The 20374-nt window shown below is 47.3% G+C and overlaps 1 protein-coding gene and 1 long non-coding RNA gene across 2 annotated transcripts; one reads left to right on the top strand and one right to left on the bottom strand.

Annotated features, from left to right (window-relative positions):
• Positions 1–947: 947 nt before the first annotated feature.
• LOC122419580 lies at positions 948–15709 on the bottom strand. The gene is made up of 4 exons (XR_006262927.1): positions 15698–15709; positions 15521–15527; positions 3770–3773; positions 948–1074 (listed from the first exon to the last, which is right to left on the bottom strand). It is a non-coding gene; the product is annotated as an uncharacterized LOC122419580 (long non-coding RNA).
• On the top strand, positions 9278–20134 carry TMED3 (transmembrane p24 trafficking protein 3). Its single transcript, XM_043434267.1, has 3 exons — positions 9278–9596; positions 11764–12012; positions 19294–20134. Exons 1-3 carry the CDS (start codon positions 9426–9428, stop codon positions 19528–19530), a joined length of 657 nt encoding a protein of 218 aa, XP_043290202.1. The 5' UTR covers positions 9278–9425; the 3' UTR covers positions 19531–20134.
• The last annotated feature ends 240 nt before the right edge of the window (positions 20135–20374 follow it).

Here is a 20374-nt window from a genome sequence, read left to right as displayed (position 1 = left end):
AGGACCCACTGGGATAATCAGGACCAAGAGGGACTGTGATATTTCCATGAAGCCAATTGCATGTGGTTGGTGTGGGTAATACCCTGCAGTTTCTGAACTAGAAAGTGACATCATGTTCCCCCAACACTCTCCTTCAGGCTCTGTTTTCAGTCCACTCTCCCTGTGTGACTGTAAACATTCAAATTAAACATTTTCAGAACTGGCAAAGGCCCTCATGGGAAAAGCAGCATTTGGGATCACTTCCCTCTCCAATGGATTGTTGTCCCTTGATAATTCTTTCCAATCTTGTCAGTTCTTTGATGCTTTCTAGAAAACATTTAAAGTTGTTGTCTTCAGGGGGAACTTAAGTTCAAATGATCTTAACTAGAAACTGTCTTTCTTGTGCTTTTTATTATTATTATTGACTGTAATACAACTGCTATGAATAGTACTCACCTATATTCAGTCCTCCTCTTCTTCTGGACACATGGGGGACATATCTTCCCATTCATCTTGTCATTGGGTAGGGCCATGATATTAAGTGAGGAAAACTAGCTGGGAGTGGGATCAGTGTATGTGTCTCTTCTGCACTATAAACACAAAGAAATTTGACAAAACCTATTTCAAAGCATTCTCCTGATTCTATGTTTCCACAGCACATAACTTCAGAGTGGTCTATTGATAATCATACAGAGACTATTTTACTCTAAGCGTTGCCTTCATAAGTACTTTGTGGAATTTCCCTTTCCCATTTCTCTTTTTTATAAAAAGATTATTTATTTTTGACTGCACTAGGTCTTTTCTGTTATTTGCTGGCTTTCTCTAGCTGTGGCAAGAGTGTGGGCTTCTCATTGCAGTGGCTTTTATTGTTGTGCAACTAAACTAAATTGTTGTGCAGTTAAACTAAACTTCATTTAGTTGCAGCATGTGGGCTCACCAGTTGTGGCTCCCCGGCTCTAGAGCGCAGGTTCAGTATTTGTGGTGAACGGGCTTAGTTACCCCATGGCATGTGGCATCTTCCCTAACCAGGGATTGAACCCATGTCCCCTGCATTGGCAGGCAGATTCTTAACCACAGGACCATCAGGAAAGTCCCCTTCCTATTCTATCTTGACCTTTTAGTCAAAGCCTATAGCTTTCTAGCTGCCCAAAGGTAATGAAAAATCCAGTCCCATTCCACTTCAGTTTTAAAATCTCAAACTCTATAGAAACAATGAGAAGAATGGAAATTGACTCACAGAAGGGGTTAAGACTTAAGAAAGGCTAAGTGGCTAAATGCACTGCCAAAATCACGCCATGGTAAGCTTCCTCTTAGGGTGAACTTCTGCTCCTGGGCACTAGTTCTCACTCCCCAGGAGTCTCCATCCTACCACTGCCATCAATAACCTTTGACGTCCTCATGCCTTTAGACACCCCCTCAAGATCGGATGCAAGACTGTCTGGTTGGCAGAGCCTGGGTCACATGCCCATATGTCTTGGGACCTACAAGCAGAAAGAGGGGAATAGCTGGCCCTCTGGGTGCTGTGATGGGAGGCAGGCTGGCCTCCCATGGAGGGCAGTATGTGTCACTTTCTCTGGTTTGTCTGGGGAAAGCCTGGTATGGTCACAGCTCCATGGCAGCGCATGTGGTTTGCAAACTTTCTATTTGCCTCAGTCAGTCCACAGTGACTACATTGCTTTCTTTCCTCACCATCAGTTACACATATGAGGCATGGATAAAAACTGATTTTCTTCTAAAATCCTAAGAGCAAGTTGTGGAGTGTGCTCCTGTGGCATGGAACAAATAAAAAATCCTGCCTCAGACATAGGGAACAGACCTGTGGACACAGCGGGGAAGGAGAGGATGGGATGAGTTGAGAGTAGCATTGAAATATATAAACCACCATGTGTAAAACAGATAATTAGTGAGAAGTTGCTATATAAAACAGGGAGCCTAACCTGATGCTCTGTGACAATCTGGAGGGGTGGGATGGGGTGGAAGGTGGGAGGAAGGTTCAAGAGGGAGGGGACATGCATATACTTATGGCTGATTGACTTCAATGTACAGCAGAAAGCAATACAACATTGTAAAGCAACTATCCTCCAATTAAAAATAAAATAAAAAACCTGCTTCAGGGCACAGATGGATTCACTTTATAAAGCCTATGTCTTTATAGGACACTTTTAAAACCTTTTAAATTCTGAAATAAAATACACATACAGAATACAAGTGTGCAATTCAACAAAGAGTCACAATGGTAACATTCCCTCAGGTGCCCCTCATATTCTGACTTTCATATTTCCTATTCTGATTCTTTTATTTCCTTATCTTGCCTTAGTTTACTGCCAAGAATTTCTGGAACAATATTGAATAGCAGTGGTGATAGTTTATGTTTTATTGCCAGTTTCAAAGGGAAAGATTTTAATGTTTACTTGTTAACCATGAGGTGGGCTCTCATTTTTTAATAGACATTTTATGACATTAAGGAATTTATCAATTATTTTTGATCTGCTGTGCTGTCCTTAGTCACTCAGTTGTGTTTGACTCTTTGTGACCCCATGGACTATAGCCTGCCAGGTTCATCTGTCCATGGGGATTCTCCAGGCAAGAATTCTGGAGTGGGTTGCCATGCCCTCCTCCAGGGGACCTTCCCAACCCAGGGATCGAACCCAGGTCTCCTGCATTGCAGGTGGATTCTTCACCATCTGAGCCACCAGGGAAGCCCAAGAATACTGGAGTGGGTAGGCTATCCCTTCTCCAGGGAAACTTCCTTCCCGACCCAGGAATCAAATCGGGGTCTCCTGCATTGCAGGTGGATTCTTTACCAGCTGAGATACCAGGGCTCTTTTTTTTTTTTTTTTAATCATGAATGGACTCTGCACTTTATCATGCTTTTTCTGAATCTATTAAGATTCTCATTTTTAACTTGCTGTTTTAAGAGGCCTTTAGAGAAGTCAGCTGCGAAAGTGGACAGGTAATAGTTTTGCTTTTGTTTTCCAAATTATCCTATTTTGGAACCTTCTACCACACATCATGGAACACAAAGACTGAAAGAGGCTTGGAGGTCCTCAGCCATTATACTCCATCACTCAGTTCATGAATCTTCCCTACAACATCCTAGGGTATTTATACAGTCTCTGCTTTAATATTTTAAGCAATGAAAAAAAATCCATTATCTCTACTCATCAATTTATGGAAAGCTCTAGTTGTCAGGAAGTCATTTCTTATGTTGAGTTGAAATATACCTCAATGTCAGATTCATGGTTTGCCCAAGTTATGGCAGATGCAACATGCAGGACAGATGTATCCCAAGGAATGGGTAGAGTTGTGTGTGTGTGTGTGTCTTGAAAAGCAAGTGGCCTTTAGAATCAGGCAGACCTAGTTTCAATTGCTGGCTTAGCCATTAACAAGCTCAGTGAATTTGAGTACTATGGTAGATTGTGTCATGACCACAGATTCCTGCCAACCTAGTATGCTCCTCCTTTGAATGTGACTCTGCAGCTCCTCCAATCCAGAGACAGATGGAGTTGAGAAATGGAACATTTCCTGCTGTATCGGCAAACAAGGATGCCATAGTCACTAGCCAATGCAGCCACCACCAATGGTGAGCTGGTCAGCCCTGAGGGGACTCAAGAAGGAGAGAATATCTGCCATACAGCAGCCATTAGACTGCAGCCATGCCCCATGATGAACCCCGAGGAAGCTCAGGATGAGAAAACACAGAATACTGGCTCTAGATAGCTAAGGTACACATCAAAGGAATGATTTCAGTGAGTCCAGATTCCTGATCCTCCCATACATAAAAAAGCACTAAACTCCTTACCTTGGAATATCTGATCTTTCTTTCCTTTGATGTTCTGATTACCTGCCCTATGTTGCAAAACTTCTGTATAACCTGGCTGCCCCCCCCCGCCCCCCCCCCGCCCCCGGTCTCCTTGGAGCTGTTCTCTCAGAATTTCTTGTGATGCTGCCTCCAGGCTTGAAGTCCTAAAAATTCCCACCAAATAAAACACACCTCTCAACTTTTAGGTTGTGAATATTCTTTTTAAGTCTCCAGAGTCCATTTCTTCACCTTGAATCTGGGCTGGCCCTGGGACTTGCTTTGATCAACAGAATGTGTTAAAAGTGATACTGGGCAAATTCTGGGATGTAGTGGGGGTGGGTGGGGATGGCAGAGGGAGAAGGGCCAAGTTGTCTCTGACTTGGCTCTCTTGGGAGGCTGCCCTGAGCCTGCCATATCATCTAGGAAATCATCAAGCCTACAGGGGGCTTCCTCAGTGTCTCAGTGGGAAATAACTCACCTGCCAATGTAGGAGATGTGGGTTCAATCTCTGGATTGGGAAGATCCCCTGGAGGAGGAAATGGCAACTCACTTCAGTACTCTTGCTAGGAAATCCCATGGACAGAGAAGCCTGGTGGGCTACAGTCCATAGGATCAAAAAAGAGTTGGACGCAACTCAGTGACTAAACGAACAATGCAGTATATGGGATCTTAGTTCCCTGACCAGCGGATCGAACCCATGCCTCCTGAAGTGTGGAATCTTAACCACTGGACCACTATCATGCAAACTTTTAAAGCTAATACTCTCTTCCTTCTTACTTTCTACTCTTCCAGGTTAAATCCTGTTTCTTTTGATTTTACCTCATTTGAGAAGCCTTCCCAGCAATTTATTATACCGCTTCCCTCCTAATTACTTCCTATACTCCCTATTTTATTAATGTCCCTCTTAGAACAATAGCTATGATCTGATCATTGCCTGTTACAGCACAGGCAGTTCCTTTCAGTAATAGTAACTTCCACACAATAGGTGCTAAAACAATGCTGTTCTTTTAGTCACCCAGCCCAAGTCAGGGATTCTTTTTTAGTTCCTCTGTTTCCATTGTCTTATATTCAGCTATCTGTTGATTATCTGTCTTCACAGACTCTGACTTGATCTACTGCCAAGCAAAGTTTCTTACCCCTGAGATTATGCAGGTGTTCTTTGGGAATTAATTTAGGATTTAACATTTAACCTGGTGAGATTTCTTTTTGTTAGTCTTGGCTGAATACTTTGAGCTGGCCAAGGTAATCTTTGTCTTATATTTGTCATATGTTTCTCCACTTGGTGCCTCTAGATTTGATGATTAGTACGTCAATGTTTTCTACCAGTTACTAAAAAATAATGTTTAACAGGACAGGGCCATGGAAGGAGCCTCAAAGCACATTATACACCTTGCCAAGTCCAGTACAGAGCCAGTAAATATTAACAATTACATCATGCATGCACATTGTTTCAGTCAACAGACTGCTTTCACATATTGATATGTTAGCATCTTAAAAAGTAGTGTTAGTCACTTAGTCATGTCTGACTCTTTGCGACCTCATGCACTGTAGCCTACCAGGCTCCTCTGTCCATGGGAATTTCCCAGGTAAGAATACTGGAGTGGGTAGCCATTCTCTTCTCCAGGGGATCGTCCCAACCCAAGGATCGAACCCATGTCTCCATCACTGCAGGCAGATTCTTTACTGTCCGAGCCACCAGGGAAGTCCAAATATGTACAGTTGTTAGGGGAAGCACACTGATTGAAACCGCCCACCCTGGCCAGGCACCATAGTAACCATTTGCATGAGTTGTTTTATGACAGGAGATGCTGATAAGGAACACAGAACCAATAAGCCACCACCAACCAGAAGAGTTCGGGAAAGGTCAAAAGGAGACACCGCGTGTCTGTCCACTTCCCAGAATCCCTCTCGCTAGCATCCATCTTGGCTGAGCGATGCATGCGCCACCAGGAAAGACTGAATTAGAATGATTGGCCAAAGACCACCCAGAAACTAATCCCATCACCATAAAACCCGAGACTGCGAGCCACGTGGCAGAGCAGTTCTCCTGGGTTCCCTCACCCTCCTGCTCTCCACCTGGGTGCCCTTTCCAATAAAATCTCTTGCTTTGTCAGCACATGTGTCTCCTTGGATAATTCATTTCCGAGTGTTAGACAAGAGCCCAGTTTCGGGCCCTGAAAGGGGTCCCCCCTTCCTGCAACACAGTGACAGGACAGTTGGTCTTATCTACGTGGAGACCTATATGGTCAGTAAAAGTCTTTGCTAAAAGCAAGATACAGGTCAACCAACAATATTCTGAAAAAAATTCTTTACTGAGTGCGTGCTCAGTTGCTTTAGTCTTGTCCAACTCTTTTTGGCCCTATGGACTGTAGCCTGCCAGGACCTCTGTCCATGGGATTCTCTAGGCAAGAATGCTGGAATGGGTTGACATGGCTTCCTCTGGGGAATGTTCCTGACCCACGGATCAAATCTGAGTCTTCTGCATTCCAGGTGGATTCTTTACCACGGAGCCACCTGGGAAGTCCTCTTTACTTTGTAGTGAAACTAAAATCAGTGGGTTTTCTCTTTGTCTTACCTGATTAGACTGAGTATACTATAAAACGCTATAGTGATGTTTATACAAAATAGCTTCTCAGGTCAATGGTAATAGATAAGGCAGTAAATTAATTTACCTGCTTCCAGAACTTTTGAGAAGTCAAAAGGAAAGAAAACAATGATTGTTTTGTCCCAGAAGAACCTTCCACTTATCCTGACAACCAAAGTAAACCTGAAACCCCTGAGCGAGAGACTTGTATTTCCATCCTCACAAAGCTTCACGAAGCTTTGAGTATGAGCACACCTGTCGGTTTTCCCCGGAGTAGATGTAATTGTGGGGTTTCTACTTTCATCATCCATCTCCTGCCCCATGGCACCCTTTTTCACCTTGGGAAGGGGGTGGGACTGAAAAAGAGGGGTGTTAATTGGGTTCTCAGAGTTTCCATCTCTTCTTTCATCTAGCCTTCCTAACTACTGCGTTATAGCAAGTTTGGGCACACTCATTTGTGGACCAGGAGACTTTCTCCAGTTCAGTTCAGTTCAGTCACTGAGTCATGTCTGACTCTTTGTGACCTCATGAATCGCAGCATGCCAGGCCTCCCTGTCCATCACCAACTCCTGGAGCCTACACAAACTCATGTCTGTTGAGTCAGTGATGCCATCTAACCATCTCATCCTCCGTCGTTCCCTTCCCCTCCTGCCCCCAATCCCTCCCAGCATCAGGGTCTTTTCCAATGAGTTACCTCTTTGCATCAGGTGGTCAAAATATTGGAGTTTCAGCTTCAACATCAGTCCTTCCAATGAACACTCTGGATTGATTTCCTTTAGGATGGACTGGTTGGATCTTCTTGCAGTCCAAGGGACTCTCAAGAGTCTTCTCCAACACCACAGTTCAAAAGCATCAATTCTTTGGCACTCAGCTTTCTTTATAGTCCAACTCTCACATCCATACATGACTACTGGAAAAACCATAGCCTTGACTAGAGGGACCTTTGCTGACAAAGTAACGTCTCTGCTTTTTAATATGCTATCTAGGTTGGTCATAACTTTTCTTCCAAGGAGTAAGCATCTTTTAATGTCATGGCTGCAATCACCATCTGCAGTGATTTTGGAGCCCCCAAAAATAAAGTCTGACACTGTTTCCACTGTTTCCCCATCTATTTCCCATGAAGTGATGGGACCAGATGCCATGATCTTAGTTTTCTGAATGTTGAGCTTTAAGCCAACTTTTCACTCTCCTCTTTCACGTTCATCAAGAGGCTTTTTAGTTCCTCTTCATTTTCTGCCATAAGGGTGGTGTTATCTGCATATCTGAGGTTATTGATATTTCTCCCAGCAATCTTGATTCCAGCTTGTGCTTCCTCCAGCCCAGCGTTTCTCATGATGTACTCTGCATATAAGTTAAATAAGCAGGGTGACAATATACAGCCTTGATGTACTCCTTTTCCTATTTGGAACCAGTCTGTTGTTCCATGTCCAGTCCTAACTGTTGCTTCCTGACCTGCATATAGATTTCTCAAGAGGCAGCAGGTGGTCTGGTATGCCCATCTCTTTCAGAATTTTCCACAGTTTATTATGATTCACACAGTCAAAGGCTTTGGCATAGTCAGCAAAGCAGAAATAGATATTTTTCTGGAACTCTCTTGCTTTTTTGATGATCCAGAGGATGTTGGCAATTTGATATCTGGTTCCTCTGCCTTTTCTAATACCAGCTTGAACATCTGAAGTTCACAGTTCATATATTGCTGAAGTCTGGCTTGGAGAATTTTGACCATAACTTTACTAGCGTGTGAGATAAGTGCAATTGTAAGGTAGTTTGAGCATTCTTCGGGATTGACTCTTTGGGATTGGAATGAAAACTGACCTTTTCCAGTCCTGTGGCCACTGCTGAGTTTTCCAAATTTGCTGGCATACTGAGTGCAGCACTTTCACAGCATCATCTTTCAGGATTTGAAATAGCTCAACAGGAATTCCATCACCTCCACTAGCTTTGTTCGTAGTGATGGTTTCTAAGGCCCACTTGACTTCACATTCCAGGATGTCTGGCTCTAGGTGAGTGATCACACCATCGTGATTATCTGGGTCATGAAGATCTTTTTTGTACAGTTATTCTGTGTATTCCTGCCACTTCTTCTTAATATCTTCTGCTTCTGTTAGGTCCATACCATTTCTGTCCTTTATCAAACCCATCTTTGCATGAAATGTTCCCTTGATATCTTTAATTTTCTTGAAGCGATCTCTAGTCTTTCCCATTCTGTTGTTTTCCCGTATTTCTTTGCATGGATCGCTGAGGAAGGCTTTCTTATCTTTCCTTGCTATTCTTTGGAACTCTCCATTCAAATGGGAATATCTTTCCTTTTCTCCTTTGCTTTTCTCTTCTCTTCACAACTATTTGTAAGGCCTCCTCAGACAACCATTTTGCCTTTTGGCATTTCTTTTCCATGGGGATGGTCTTGATCCCTGTCTCCTGTACAATGTCACGAACCTCCGTCCATAGTTCATCAGGCACTCTGTCAGATCTAGTCCCTTAAATCTATTTCTCACTTCCACTGTATAGACATAAGGGATTTGATTTAGGTCATACCTGAATGGTCTAGTGGTTTTCCCTACTTTCTTCAATTTAAGTCTACCAGTCAAAAACAGAATGTACCCTGTAAAACCTTCGTGCTCCTGCAGCCAGACAGTATGGACTGCGTGGACCTGGGCCGACTCCGGGAAACACAACCCTGCGGAACCCAGAGGTGCAGAAACACCCCTGTTGGGGATGCATGTAGGGGGCGCTTTGGGGTGCTGCGCGCTGGCGGTGGGGACCCCGCCTCCCCTTCGCGGAGACGCTCCAGCAGGAAAGCGGGGCGGGGCAGCGAAGGGGGAGCGTCCCCTTCGCCAGCCCAGCCAGCGCGCAGGCGCAGCGGTACTCCCTGGCCGGAGTCCCGGGCCCACCCCCGAGCGCGCGGCTGCGCTCTGAACCGCGCGGGCCCTTTCTCCCGGAAGCGCGGCGCCGGGTCGCGCCACGTCTGTGCTGCACCTTCTCTGGGTCCCAGCAGCTGCCGCCCCGCCCGCGCGGAGCGCACGCCCGAGCCGCGGCCCGCCGGCCTGGACCGGGAGCATCATGGGTGGCGTGGTCCCGCGCTCAGCCTCCGCGCTGCCGCTGCTGCTACTGCTGCTGCTCCACGCGGAGCGGCCGCGGGGCGCCGAGCTCACCTTCGAGCTGCCGGACAACGCCAGGCAGTGCTTCCACGAGGAGGTGGATCAGGGCGTGAAGTTCTCCCTAGACTACCAGGTGAGCCCTAGGCGCCGCCTCTCTCTCCCGCTTCCAGGTCTTCAGTGGTCACTAGTGCGCCCCCGGCTGTAGTGGCTGGAATTAGCCAAAGAGGCTGCAGAATGGGACGGGAATAACCAGAGACAAGGAAGTCAGAGCCCACCCGAGACGGGCCGACTAGCCAGGGAGGTAGCACCGCAGGTGCATGCCCAGGGTGGGGATGCCCGGGGCTACTCTGGCTTCCTGCGGAGTTGCCCTGAATGACCTGAGAGCGCGTTGACTCTACAGAACGCCATCTCTGGCACCAGGCTCTCTGTCCCAACGTTTTTTGGACAGCTTTGTCCCCGCCTGTATTGAAAAATGGCAGCGAGAGGAAATGGGTTCGTGGTTTTGTTTTTTCGTCTCTCTCCAGCGTTTGAAGTCATAGTTAGGGGGAGCGAGGGTGCTTTGGAAAGGAGTCCGCGCAGGCTTTGAGCCTGGCAGTGTTTACAAGGAGTGGTGTTGTGGCTGCTGCCATATGGCTCAGAAAAGCTCCAAGTTCCTGCACTTTTGGCTGCTGTGAGAGTTCTCATGGCTCGCAGTTGGGGTGTGGTGTGGTGGGGTGGGGGGCGCGGTAGGGAGCAGGTAGTTCTTGAGTGAGAGAGCTGCAGATCTGAGTTTAGGCAGTCCTACCCAGATATCCAGACAGGCATCTGATCATGGACACATACTGGCAGGCATTACAGAGGGGAGGTGGCACGGGCAGCAAAAGGGAGGGTAGGCAGTTTGATGGGCCCTCTCTGACCAAAACCACTAAAAGAGGCTGTGCATGGGGACAGCATCATGTGTCCTGGCCTCTGAATCATTCATCTGGTTACTTTCACATTTGTGGACAGTGTGCAAACTGCAGCTGGATAAACAGGGGTCACCCCGATACAGTCGTCAAAAAAAAAAATGATCCTTGTGGGACTTCACTGGTGGTCCAGTGGTTAAGAATCTGCCTTGCAGTGTAGGGGACATGGGTTCAAACCCTGGTCAGGAAAGTAAGATCCTACATGCTGCAGAGCAACTAATCCTGTGTGCCACAACGAAAGATCCTGTGGGATGCAATGAAGACACGATGCAGCCCAAGAAATAAATACATAAATAAGTATTTGAAAACAGAAAGATTGTTGTGAGGCTGGAGGGGCCTGAGAGGTCATCAGGTCTGTGCTAGGTCAGAAACCCCTGTTATGGGTTCAGCATAAGTCTATACATGTCCAGCATTAGGAATCTCACTGATCACAAAGCAAATTCTTCCATTTTTTAATGGAAGGAAAGGAAATATTAATGTCTGGAAGCAGTTGGAGGCCTTTGACCGTGTTCTTTGATGGACCTTAGTTCTAATCTTTGGCCATCCCTGTGATTCTGCTCTTAGCAGATCTTATCTTCCCTATGGTGAAAGAGTTTGAACCAATGACTCCCCTGGTAGTCACTGATTCTGTGAAGGCTTCAATCTGTATTCACCTTTCTCTTGCATTTCATCTGCAATAATATAAACCTCCAGAGCCTCAGTTTCCTCTTCTGTAAAGTGGGGAGGATTAAGCTCTTTGCACCCTTTTTTTCTTTTAAGATTTTTTTTTTTTTTTGATGTGGACCATTTTTAAAGTCTGTTGAATTTGTTACAATGTTGCTTCTGTTTTGTGTTTTGGTTGTTTGGCTGTTAGGCATGTGGTATCTTAGCTTCTTCACAGGGATTGAACCTGCACTCCCTGCATTGGAAAGCAAAGTCTTTTTTTAAAAAACTTTTTATTTTGTATTAGAGTATAGCCAATTAACAATGTTGTGGTAGTTTCAGGTGAACTCAGGGACTCAGCTATATATATATCATGTATCCAGGAAGGCAAAATCTTAACCACTGAACCACTGGGGAAATCCCATGGCTCTTTGCACTCTTGCAGAGCAAAACTTTTGGAGTCAGTCAGACATGGATCCAAGTCTTAACCCTGTTGCTTTCACACTGTGTGACATGAACAGTTCACTTCAGCTCTCTCAGCCTCAGACTCATCCTCTGTGAATTGGGGAGTGTCATGGCACCTGCTTTAGAAGGTTGTGAAGACTAAATGAAAACAATGTTCATGACATCAATCACCATGCCCGGTTGGCATATGGTAAGTGGTGGTTGCCCCCTGATAAAAAACGGCCTGTGGATCTCTTTTATGGTTGTCAGGTCATCACTGGAGGCCACTACGATGTCGACTGCTTTATGAAAGACCCCCTGGGGAACATCATCTACAGTGAAACCAAGAAACAGTATGACAGCTTCACGCACAAGGCCGAGGTCAAGGGCGTGTATCAGTTTTGCTTCAGTAATGAGTTTTCCACCTTCTCTCACAAAACCGTCTACTTTGACTTTCAAGTGGGCGACGAGCCCCCCATTCTCCCAGACATGGGGAACAGAGTCACAGCTCTCACCCAGGTGAGTGGACATCAGCCCCAAGAGTCTGAGATGAACCCCCTCTTCCCGCCCCCCACCCCCAGCCTGTTCCTCCTTGTCTGTCCTGGTCTTGGCTGATGAGCAGTCACCAGCCACCCACCTCCCAGTCTGAAGTCGCAGTATTCGCTCTGCCCTGTGTTCACATCCAGTCCTAGAAGACCTTATGTTCTCCTTCTGGTCTTCCTCTCCATTCTTTAACGATGTCCCTGCAGTACTTTCCTCTGGTATTCCCACGTTCCCGTTTAGTCTGACGCAGCACTGCTCTCAAAGCACACACAGTACGTGCCTCTCTGCTCTTTCAATACATCTCTGCCAGAAAGACAAAGTCCTGCTTTGTATGGTGTATCAGTTAAGGTAACACAAGCTGCTATCACAAGTAAATCCCAAATATCAATGGCTTAACACAATGGAAATTTTGATTCTCACTCAAACAATAATCTGGAGAGTGGGGGTGGGGGTGGAGGACTCTTCTCCATGGAGTGACTTAGGAAGCCAGGCTCCTTTCTGGTCATCTTTCCACTGTCCCTTAGGGCTTCAGAGTCCTGTGTTTCTTGCCACCAAAAAATGGGGAGAATGAGAAAGCCCCACCTGCTTCTTAAAAGCCCTGGCTCAGAAGTGACACCATTACCCCTGCTCATATCTCATTGTTGAGAAATAGTCATGTGGACAGTCTGGATGGATGGAAGGAAGGCTGGCATATACAGTCCTGTTAGGCAGTTGACCCCTAGTGACAGCTCCACATCCTGACAGAGAAATGGTGACACTTTTGGAGGACAGATAGTCATCTGTGTCACCCGTGGCGCTCACGGTTAACTATAATTCAACCTCAGCCTCCTCTATCAGTCTCTTCTGCTGTTCAAGCTCCTCCCTCCCATACCCAGACTCAGGCTGGAACTCTTGTGTTATTTACCCCTGGGCCCTCAGTGCCCCGGTGCGTGGAGTGTGGCACAGAATTGGAGCTCAGTCGAGCGACTGAGTGGCAGGACCCAGGAAAGTCCCCAAGACAAGAATGACCATCTGTGGCCGCACCTGTGCCAAAACCAAAGCCAGAGCATCCAAGTCTGTGATGAGACCAGGTCACCTTCTGGGCTGCCCTCCAAAGTGACCACAGGCTCCGTTCCTCTGTGGCTTTGATGATGGGTTTATTCTCTGAGCAGCTGGAGGTTAGTACTGCACTGTGCAGTCAGTAAACACTGTCTGCTTAGGGCTATTGACATTAATGTTAAATTAAAATTCACTTCCTTGTTTGCTCTGTAGCAACACATCTGTCTAGTGCTCAGTAGTCCCACGTGGCTGGTGCCCATGCGTGGAGAGTTCTGCTGGACCTCATTGCATTTGAACTTGGCAACATGAGTGCTGATAGACAGTCCAGCCCAGGGTGTGTCTTTATGTGTAAGAGCTTTCACAACCTGTCCTCTGAAGAGTTCTGTTGGTCGTTGATGAAATAGCTTCTGTTCTGAAGATTTTGTAAGTTTCCAGGAGCTGTGTGTATGCTCAGTTGCTCAGTCATGTCCGACTCTTTGCCTCCACATGGACTGTAGCCCACCAGGATCTGTCCATGGGATTCTCCAGGCAAGAATACTGGAGCAGGTTGCCAATTCCTCCTCCAGGGAATCTTTCTAACCCAGGATCAAACCCACGTCTCCTCCTTCAACTGCATTGGCAGATGGATTCTTCATCACCGTCGCCACCTGAGCTGAGAGATTTGCGTCTTGAAACAGTGGAAAAGAAACCAGTAGAGAAAAGGCTTTGTAGATTAGTGCAGTTGTTCAGTTGCTCAATTGTGTCTGACTCTTTGCAACCTCATAGACTGCATATGCTAGTCTTCCCTGTCCCTCACCATCTCCCAGAGTTTGCTCAAACTCATGTCCATTGACTCAGTGATGCATCCAACCATCTCATCGTCTGTCTCCCCCTTCTCCTGCCCTCAGTCTTTCCCAGCATCAGGATCTTTTCCTGTGAGTTGGCTCTTTGCATCAGGTGGCCAAAGGATTGGAGCTTCAACTTTAGCATCAGTCCTTCCAATGAATATTCACGGTTGATTTCCTTTAGGATTGACTGAGCACACACTGTCCTAGGAACTCTCAAGAATCTTCTCCAGCACCACAATTCGAAAGCATCAGTTCTTTGGTGCTCAGCCTTCTTTATGATCCAACTCTCACATCTGAACATCACTACTGGAAGCACCATAGCTTTGACTGTATGGCCCTTTAGTCAGTAGAGAATAGGCTATGTGGGTTAGGGCAGTAGAGACATTCTTTCCTGGAGCCTCAGAGTTGCGTTTTGTTGCAGGAGAGATTGCACTTGCTGCTTCTGCATCTGGGGACCTCATCCTTCCTTCTGCCCAGACGCAGAAGAGACATTTCCTTCTACTTCTGTACCTCTGGCCCCTCTCCCTGATCGAGCAGGGTTCTCTCTGTGTCTGCCTCCTACAATGCTCACTTGCCAATGCTGGGCATGTGCTCCATCTGCACTTGTGTCCGGAGGATGCTGTGATCAGAGCTGTGTTTTTTCTTTTTAATAATTGTGTTTATTTATTTCTTTTTGGTTGTGCTGTGTCTTAATTGCAGCTCGGTCTTTTCTCTAGTTGCAGCGAGCAGGAGGCTACTCTGGTTGCGGTACACAAGCTTCTCAATGCAATGGCTTCTCTTGTTGCAGAGCATGGGCTGTAGGGCAAGTGGGCTTCGGTAGTTGCAGCTCCCAGGCTCTAGAGCACAGGCTCAATAGTTGTGGCACACAGGCTTAGTTTGCCCCGTGGCGTGTGGGATCTTCCCAGACCAGGGATTGAACCCGCATCTCCTGCATTGGCAGGCAGCTTCTTTACCACTAAGCCACAAGGGAAGTCCCAGAGCTGTGATTTAAGGGTGAGGGTTCTCAGGGAAGGGACCAATGGTCTCTTCCAGGAGGTTTGAGGAAGTCTTCGCAGGGAGAGTCTTAGCTGACAAGTGACAGTGTGAGTGCTTGCCCAGGAGCATGTCTGGCATGGGAGGACGGAAGGCCTTCCAGGTGGCAAGAACAGCAGATGCAGGTATTCAGGGCATTGCTTTCCTCTTGGGCCCTGATCTTAACTTTGCTCAGCACAGATCCCCTCTCTGCCTGCAGCTGTCATATCTTCCCCTGAGGCTTCGTCCAGGTCAGCACTGAGCCAGAGGCCATGTGCTCTGGCACTAGTATCAGCCTCGGGGCAAGAACAGGACCCAGAGTGACCAAGTCCCAGGCAGGAGGAACTGTCTTCACCCTGAGTTCCAGAACGACCAGGCTTCTAACAGAGGCGCGGGCCAGGATTTCTGCTGAGGGAGGCCAAACTTGAAGCGCCCCCAGCATCCCGAGAGTCTGGGCAGGTCCTAGGGGAGACTGGAGGCTTCTGACAGAGGTCCAAGGTCCAGGGCTGCCTCGGTGGTGGTCGAGGGAAAGTTTCCCTGACTCTACTCTGAGGCCAACTCACATGACACTGCCTTTGAGTTCTTCAAGAATTTGAAGAACCAAGTACAGTAAGTCTCCTATATATGAACAAGTTTTGTTCTGAGAGTGCATTCATAAGTCCAGTTTGTTCCTAAGTCCAACAAAGTTGGTCTAGGTATCCAACTAACACAATCATCTATATATGTTTATAATACTGTTCACACAAATGATACATAAAAAACAAACACAGAAAATACATGGAAACATTTTTAATCTTATAGTACAGTACCTTGAAAAGTACAGGAGTACAGTACAACAGCTGGTACACAGGGTCTGGCATCAAGAAGAGGCCAGGCAAGAAGAGTTACTGTCTGGAGGAGGGAGTGAAGGTGGGAGATAGTAGAGCTGAAGGGTCATCAGCAATAGGAGACGGAGGGTAAGCTGCACTGTCATGCCAGACGTTGATGGCATGCACATTTGCATCTTTGAAAGTTTGCAACTTGAAGGATCATATGTAGGAACTTCCTTTTATCTGTGGAGGCCCTGAAGAGGTGAGGCTGAGTGAATTTCCTGATAGTTAAATGAAGACCTGGGCACCAGCAGGTGGTGGAGATAGGATGGGAGCGGGCATGGGATGCAGGAAAGGGATGGTCCTAGGGGCGGAAGGATTGGTCAGAGTGTCTCCAGAGACCACTTGTTGGGATGGAGTAGTGCCCACCATCCCCGTGAGGCTTCGGGACACTGGAAACTAGCAGGGCTGGAGGTCTCAGCAAGGTGAAAGTCACACTCTGGGAGAGCTGGGGACCCCTGGCCCTGAGCAAACAGAGCTGTTTGCAACAAAAGGGCCTCTGCTGGCTTCCTGCTGGGCAGGAAGCAAGCTGGCTAGGTTGCCTAACTGAAACTTTGTGAGAACAAGCGGAATTGGTGTCTTAGGCAAACAGCAACGGCAGGTCCCTGAGGAAGGGGAGGAGGGATGTTCCTCCGGTAAGGGACTGCTCCCAGTGTCTGTGGATCTTGGTGTCATGTTGCTCTCGGTCTCTGGGGGCCTGCTGGTTCCAGACGCCAGGAAGACTGTAGAACACCACCTCTTGCTCTGTTACGTCTGAGGACTGACCTCCTTCCCATCACTGATCGGGTCTGAGGTTGTTCCTGTAAAGGTCTGAGGTTGTTCCTGTAAGGCCTCAGGCCCTCTTCAGAGACTCCTGGTGCTGTTCTGGCCGGTGACATGCGAGCCAAGCCTCTGAAACTATGCCTTCCACGGCACATGTGACATGTCCTCTGCCTGGGATGTCTGCACCTGTGATTTCTGTGTCCTCCTCTGTCTCTCTTCCTCCCTGCCAACCCCAACCTCACTCCTTCTCCAGTGACTCTGGGAGGAGGCTGGAGGTATCAGTCTGTACTGCTGAATGCTCAGGCCAGGGCCCAGGGGTCCTAGGAGCACCCAGTTCAACTGAGTGAAATGTACACCTTGGGTTTCTGAATGAGTGTGTGATGGAAGTAAACACAGGATGGAATTCTTGCCTGGAAAGCCAAGGAGCCCTTCCCTTGTATTTAAAAAGCAAAACGTGGATTTATACATATTGAACGTGCGTGTGCTTATATGTACACGTGCATATGCATGCATATACACATGGCCATTCATATGCAAGTATACACATATATATGTGTATCTCTGTCCATCCCACTGATTTCATCCCACTGATTTTTAGAGACTTGTTACTTGTTACTTGTTAGAGACTTGTTACAAGTCTCTAAATGGCTCCCAGATCCACTCGTCTTTAAAAAAAAAAAATTTCTTTAACTGTGCTGGGTCTTAGTTACAGCAAACAGGATCTTTAGTTTTGGCATGTGGGATCTAGTTCCCTGACCAGGGATAGAACCCAGGCTCCCTGCATTGTAAGCACTAAGTCTTAGCCACTGGACCACCAGGGAAAGCCCTAGCTTCTAGCTTCTTATCTTGAACTTTATGAAGTGTTCACCTTTCCAGTTTGGGAAGCAGTTGTCTGTTGGGTGCTTATGGACTTCTGTAGTACATGAACCCATTGTCCATATAGAATTCTCTAGGTTTTGAATGAAATGATGTTTTAGAGGTTTCCTAGTGAGTAAAGACACATGTTCTTTCACAGGCATAATGTCTTAGTTTTCCATTGCTGAGTCAGTAATTACTACAGATGGCTGAAAATAATAGCCATTTATTATCTCACAGTTCTAGAGGCTTTGCTCAAGTTCTTGGGGCTGAAATCAAGATCCTGGTGGGTTTGGGCTGTCCTCTGGAGACTCCGGGGCATCTCACACTCAATCAGGTGGTTGGCAGAATTGAGTTCCTTGCAGCTGGCTGTCATGCTCTCTGCTCTTAGAGTTCTTTCTCTGCTCCTTGCATGTGACCTTCTCCATCTTCAGAGCCAGCATTCTCTTGTGTCCAGCCTCTCTGACTTCTTCAGCTGTCAGCTTGAGAAAGCTCCTTGTTTTGAGGGGCTCTCAGGCCCCCTGGACAGTCTCAGCTGTGACATATAATTGTCATAGTCACAGCTCATTGTATTCACAGCTTCCTGGGGTTAGAGCAGGGACCTTGGTAGTGGTGGTGGGGAGATAGTCAAAATTCTGCCAGCTGCACATAGTAGTTTAGCAAGTAAAGGAAGTTGTGAAGTAACACATGTTACATGTGAGTGTATGCATTTGTATGTGCTGACGGACACACATGTCTGTGTCTTTGCCCTCATTTTTATGTGTGTGTAGGTCTATGTACATGAGAAATGTATGTTTTCATTTATTTGTATGTATGCCTAGAAGTGTAGGCAGCAGTTTTGTAATAGAATGAGCGGTAGATTCAGAAATAAAGTGAAGGTGTCAGTCTCTCAATCACGTCTGACTTTTTTGTGACCCCATGGCCTGTAGCCCCCCAGGCTCCTCTGTCCAAGGCAAGAATACTGGAATGAGTAGCCATTCCCTCCTCCAGGGGATCTTCCTGACCCAGGAATTGAACCCGAGTCTTCTGCATTGCAGGCAGATTCTTTACCATCTGAGTCACCAGGGTAGATTCGGAGTCTAGTGCAGATGGAATTTATGTCATGCCCTGCCATTAATTTGCTGTGTGACCTTGGGCAAGTCACGTAGCCTCTCTGAGCCTCAATTTCCTCATTAATATATTCAGTAAGCAGTCAGTCAGCCCTCCTTAGCACTGGGGGTAATGATCCCGGTCTGTCAGGGATATGATAAGTATTAAATAAGAGTGTAGGAAAAAAAGAAGAACACAGGGCAGTGGTTGAAAGCATAGTCTCAGGACTTGGACAGCTGAGTTTAAATGTTATTTATTTATTTTTTTGCCTGTGCCAGATCTTAGTTGTGACATGTGGTACCTAGTTCCCCGACCAGGTATTCAGCCCAGGTCCTCTGCATTGGGAGCAGCCCTGACAGTTGAGTTTATATCTGGCTTCCCTGGTGGCTCAGATGATAAAGAATTTGCCTACAATGTGGAAGACCCAGGTTTGATCCCTGGGATCGGAAGATCACCAGGAGAAGAAAATGGCAACCCATTCCAGTATTCTTGCCTGGAGAATCCCATGGACAGAGAAGCCTGGAGGGCTACAGTCCATGGGTCACAGAGTCAGACACGACGGAGATGCGACTAACACTTTCACACTTCTGCCATCTCCTAGCTCTGTGACTCTGGACAAGTTACTTGACCTTTCTGAACCTCAGTTAGGCTTATTATGAATAAAACCGTGTCAGACCCTTGGCGCAGACACATCGTTAGCACTCAGTAGTACCTAGGATGTTGATGACAAAGTTTGCTTTGTGTGTGCCAGCTTCCAGTCTTCTTTTCTAAAGGTCAGCAACGACCGCTTTTCTCTTCCCGCCCAGATGGAGTCCGCTTGTGTGACCATCCACGAGGCTCTGAAGACGGTGATCGACTCCCAGAAGCATTACCGGCTCCGGGAGGCCCAGGACCGGGCCCGCGCAGAAGACCTCAACAGCCGAGTCTCTTACTGGTCCATCGGCGAGACCATCGCCCTGTTTGTGGTCAGCTTCAGCCAGGTGCTGCTGCTAAAAAGCTTCTTTACAGAGAAACGGCCTATCGGCAGGATGGTCCACTCCTAGTTGGGGTGCTCTGCTCCCAAGCCCCTTGCACCCGGGACAGAGCAGCCCCCTCGGGCCTCAGGCTCCTGCGGGCTGGTGAGTGTACCCCAGGGTGGATGCCCTGTCACCTCACCTTCTAATCAGATGCTTGGTCCTTGTCCTCCAGCAGCTGGAGCTCATAGAGCCCAGTTAGCAGGAGGCATCGAGCTGCCTTATATGTGCAACAGTGAATGCAGAAAGGGTCTGACCAGGCAGGGACTGGCTACTGTGGGGGGCAGGCAGGCCACCATCCAGTGGCCTGGCCAGTAGGAGAAACCCCAAGTGCCCCGTTCTCCAAGGCACAGCTCAGGGCTCTCTCTCTTTGCTCCATGACTCACAGCCCATTTGGCTTCTGTGTCCTCTCCCCTGTGGAGAAGACTGGGCCCTGAGTTTGGGCTTCCTTCCCTTGAGCTCTCTGTACCTGTGGAAACCAGGCCCTGAAGCGGCTTTGCAGAAACCCCACCCCAGGGGAGCCCTGGAATCGGCCCTGGAAGCAAGAACAGGATGGTAGCTGGGTGCCTTGGCTGGCTATGTATCTCCTCGGAGGTGGGACTCCGGCTAATAAAATCTGAGTGTGAGCACCATAGAGACTTGCGTCTTTCTTTCTTTTTTTTTAAATTAATTTTCTTAGGTGTTGTTCAGTTATTAAGTCGTCTCCGGCTCTTTGTGACCCCATGAACTGTAGCCTGCCAGGGTGCTCTGTCCCCTGCTATCTCCTGGAGTTTGCTCAAACTCATGTCCATTGAGTCAGTGATGCCATCCAAACATCTCATCCTCTGCTGCACCCTTCTCCTTTTGCGCTCAGTCTTTCCCAGCACCAGAGTCT

The sequence above is a fragment of the Cervus canadensis genome, chromosome 17 (genome assembly GCF_019320065.1).
Source record: "Cervus canadensis isolate Bull #8, Minnesota chromosome 17, ASM1932006v1, whole genome shotgun sequence".
Classification (NCBI taxonomy): Eukaryota; Metazoa; Chordata; class Mammalia; order Artiodactyla; family Cervidae; genus Cervus; species Cervus canadensis.
This window is presented reverse-complemented; position numbering and strand designations above follow the sequence as displayed.